Source organism: Homalodisca vitripennis, chromosome 7, assembly GCF_021130785.1.
Source record: "Homalodisca vitripennis isolate AUS2020 chromosome 7, UT_GWSS_2.1, whole genome shotgun sequence".
In the NCBI taxonomy this organism is placed as follows: Eukaryota; Metazoa; Arthropoda; class Insecta; order Hemiptera; family Cicadellidae; genus Homalodisca; species Homalodisca vitripennis.
Genome location: NC_060213.1, coordinates 112,607,650 through 112,611,991, shown reverse-complemented (window position 1 = coordinate 112,611,991; position 4,342 = coordinate 112,607,650). Strand labels below are relative to the sequence as shown.

General features: G+C 35.0%; 1 protein-coding gene across 1 annotated transcript; it reads left to right on the top strand.

Moving 5' to 3' along the window:
• The first annotated feature begins 501 nt into the window (after positions 1-501).
• LOC124366845 (neurofilament medium polypeptide-like) lies at positions 502-3,981 on the top strand. The gene is made up of 3 exons (XM_046823445.1): positions 502-558; positions 2,938-3,238; positions 3,800-3,981. Exons 1-3 carry the CDS (start codon positions 502-504, stop codon positions 3,979-3,981), a joined length of 540 nt encoding a protein of 179 aa, XP_046679401.1.
• The last annotated feature ends 361 nt before the right edge of the window (positions 3,982-4,342 follow it).

Genomic DNA, 4,342 nt, shown 5'->3' with positions numbered 1-4,342 from the left:
TTACACCTACTTTTGTAAGTCTCAATTTGTTGACTGAATTATGAATTTTACCTTTTTACAAACTCCATGTATATTTTAACATCAAATGTTCACGTTACAAGATAGTGCTGTATGTTCTTTAAGTACTACTAATGTTTTTATAGCGTTAGATTATATTTCTTAACTTTCTTTCCTGATTGCAAAGAAATTACGAAATACTGACAAAAATAGTTATTTTATTTAAGAAATCTATTTGAATCCTGACACAATAATCTGGTCTCCATACTAGTGTTGATGTGGTGTGTGTGTAGAGTAGGGGGGTAGTGTTGGGAGGTCCCACCCCCCTTGTCTATGCCGCTCCGTCCAACGCGACATAGTGTAGCGGTCATCCTATCTGTTTGGGCATTCATTACCGCTCCCAGGGGTGTCACATGACGGTGCCACACATTGCAGGAGTGTGCTTTTTGGCCGATTGGTTGAAGGCCGTTTCAGCAAAACTGTTAGGTTTCAGTTGTTTCAACGATGCTCCTTGAAAAAGCGCTTTTCCTCTTTGAAGTTGAAGCAAAGAAGAAGAACCTGGTGAACCTCGGACGGAGTCCTCTCTTCTCGAACCTCTCCTGTTAAACTCTCGAAGAAGCTGGAAGAACTGCTTGATGCTCCTTGAAGAACTTCTTTGTGTTTAAGTTGGTTGAAAAACTTAGTTTGCCTCGAGTTTGGTACTTACTCTTACACCAAAGGAACTTCCCGGGCAGAAAACAGACCCTCCTCGACAACTTTCGGAACCTTGATGTAGTTGGTCCGAAGTGGTTTCTGTAGAAGTTTCCGAAGTTTTCTTGCCTTTGAAGCTGTTCTTTCTGGGCTGTTAACCTTTCTGATACAAGAAGCTCTGAAGGTTGGTGAGAAAACTTCTCAAATCCTTCTTTTCTCGGCTAGTTCTGTAGACGGTGCTTTCGAAAAACTTCTAATTCGCCTCGAGTTTGTTACTTCCTCTTACACCAAAGGAACTTCCTGGGCTGAGTGGAAGGAACTTTCTTCTTTTCCCTCTCTGCGGAACTAAAGGAAGAAGAACGCCTCTTAAGATTTACCTTTTGAACTTCTTTTCAAACTTCCTTTTAGGGTTTTTTGGAGCTTTGTTTGTAGAATGCGGAGATACCTTAAACACGTCTGACTAGCAGAAATCTTTTTGTAAAAAGACGCCTGGTTTCCACAGAAATGGCTAACAATAAAGATTTTAAATTTTATTGTGTTCATATGGTAACAAATGAATATTGCAATAAATCATAAATGAAGAGATCTCTTTATAATCTAATTGGCATGAATTAACATGTATTATATGTAATCTAATATATTATCACATCATGTTTTACATTGAACTTTTTAAAATTACATAAACTTTAGTTAACTATGATAGGCATGGTACGCTAGCGTGCCAGTGCTTTGAATTGGAAAATTACTCTTATTTTAATATTTTAATAGCTGGCAATCACGAAATTGCCTTGGAGCTTTTTTGAAGTTTAACTGTCTAAGCAAATTTTCACACGAAGTGATTTACCATAATAAATACTGACACTGTACCTGCTGTTATAATTCAATAATTTGATTAGAATAAATTGAAATGGAACTGAGTGAGTAGCATAAGAATTTTAATGTATTATTTGCTTTATGTGTCTCCGTGGCTAATTGCTTTATTATTTATTGTGATATATTCTCTAGTTAAATGACATATCCGAAAAGAATTGTGGTATGATAACCCTGCCGTATCGCCTATAATAAACACAACATTCTTCCAAATGTGGAAGTCTGTTCGAATATTCAGTGATTATATCTTCATGTTTACCCATAGTATGGTATTTGAATCTCATTGATTTTAGCCCATCAGCCAATCTTTTCTATAGGAACAAAACCTGGCTTTTCTTGAAATCGATCGAGGAATTTACCATAAGAAAGAGGTTTATGGTCCGTCAGTCGCTTAGTTTGGCTGGAGGTCGAAATGAAAGGGAAGCAAAAGGGTTCAAAATATTCCACGATATCTTTTTCTCACGTCATATTTTTAGCTTGGAACGTTTTACACCAAATGTAAGACACGTAAATAAATATTCAATGAACGTTAGCTAACCATATATAGAACCTTTAAGTTTAGACTTTAGGTTTCCTTATCTAGCTAACTGACGGCTGTGCAGTTCCCAACTACGACACTAAGACTTCTTACAACATCGAAAACAGAGCAATGTTGAATGATGCAGGCGAAGCCAATTAAGGGCCTCTATTTAATTTCTTCTATAGCCTGATTTTTGTTTTTCGCTTAAATAATTAGTTGTTCACAAATCGTAAATATAATGAAAACCGGTGTAAGTAAAAGGATTTATGCGTAACAATAATACACGGTACATTTACAATATACAGTTATACAAAACATATTGGGATTCATCCATTATATCGAATTTAAAAAAATTGAAATATGGTTGATGTACAATTCATAGATTATAACTACCTTAAGTATAAAAAAACTAGAACAATATTGGTTTGATCACTCCTCATGCAATTACATATGTTTAAAGTAGGTAGTACAAGCTATTTTGTAATCAAGCCCAAAAACTCGGTGAAGATAAACATTTGAAACTTTTACAATACGTAACTGAATTTTAGCTTCAGTTTGATAACATAGTACATTTAAATGATGACATATTTCAATATTATACCACATTTTTATTATGATATTTGTATTGACACTATATTTAATGCTTATATGGGGGTAACATGGGTAGACTAAAGAAATTAATTCGTTTCAGTGTGTGAACTACAAACACTATTTAATACATCGAAAACTCATGTAGGATTCTGTGTTTTAAATTTGTTTTTGACGATAGAAGGATTGTGAAGGAAACAGGAATTTCTGGACATTGTTCAGTGATGGAAAAATCCAATGAATTATAACTGAGACCTTTTTATTTTTCTCAGATACCAGCTGATGGAAAGGAGGAAATTCCTCGGCCAGGAACATATGGTTTAGATGCTGACGAAGGCGTAGAAGAAGAGGAAGGAGATGAGGAAAAGGAGAAAGGATATAACGCGGACACTGATGAGCTGGAGGGACACTATGAGGCAGAGTACGCTGAAGTGGACCCTGAATACGAGCTAACCAATGAACCCAACTTGAATGAAGGTGGAATCAGTGATCAAACCAAACTTGGGGATCCACCAAATACTCTCCCTGAAGAAGGGAACGGCAGAACAGAAAATGGTGAAAAGGATGTTTCAGGTATGGTAAAAGATGGATTAAAAGTTTTAAATGTAAGCAAAGCTGATGTTAATAAAGGATTAAAAAGGAATTTTAAAGAGATAACAGATGGTAGTGAGACCGTTGTAAATAAGGCAGTGAAGAATAATTGGAAAGACACTAACGAATGGAAAAAATAGGGCATTGTCACGAGTAGTCAATAAAACTAAGATAGATTTTAAGAACACGGGAAAAGCAGTTCAAGAGGTTGAAGACAATATAAACAAAATTATATATAATATAGGCAAAACCTTTAAAGAAGATATTGCAAAGACAAAAAAATCTTAGAAAATGAACAAAATAAAGTTAAAAGAGACGCAGGTGTGTTGATAGATAATATCAAAGAAACCGTATCAAAAGAATTAAAAGAGAAAAATGATCAAACTAATAGTAAAATTGATAGAGTACTGAAGGGAGTGACAGAAAAAACCAATAATGTAATTAAACAAGGAAAGGACACTAAAAAGAATAGTAAATCTTTGCAAAACAAAATACTAAGTGACAGAATAAACAGTAAGGCTGTAATGACCATGGGGGAAACAGCACTGGAGTCACTAAAAGAGAGAATAGAAGAAACTAAGAAATTTATCGAAATGGAAAGAGAATACGCCAAGAAATCTATTCCAAAAGTCTCAGAAAAGAACGACGTTAGTGAAAGGAAACCTATTAAGGAAACGAATAAGACAGGTCAACTGCAGTTGTTCAAGAAAGTGTTCCAAGCCTGAAAAAATCTGAAAGAAGGTTTACAGTTTATAGACCAGTTCAGAAAAAGTGGAGAAGGCTATCTGCACTGGCCAGATCTTCTTCTACTGGGGACAATCAAACTAAAAATGGGGACACTGGAGCTAAAATACCACACCATTTACGTCACAGCAGTGAGCTGTGAGGTTATTTGTGGAAACGCACAAAGTGTACATAGCTCACAGTGCAATGTAGGCCTATAATATAAAATTGAAATGGTTAAATGGATTTTATCTAACTTAGACTAAACTATTTTTTACCTAAAAAAACAATTTCCACAAAGAATAACTTGTATATAACCTATGAAATGTACAGTAAATACTTTTGTCTAGTACCATATGTTTA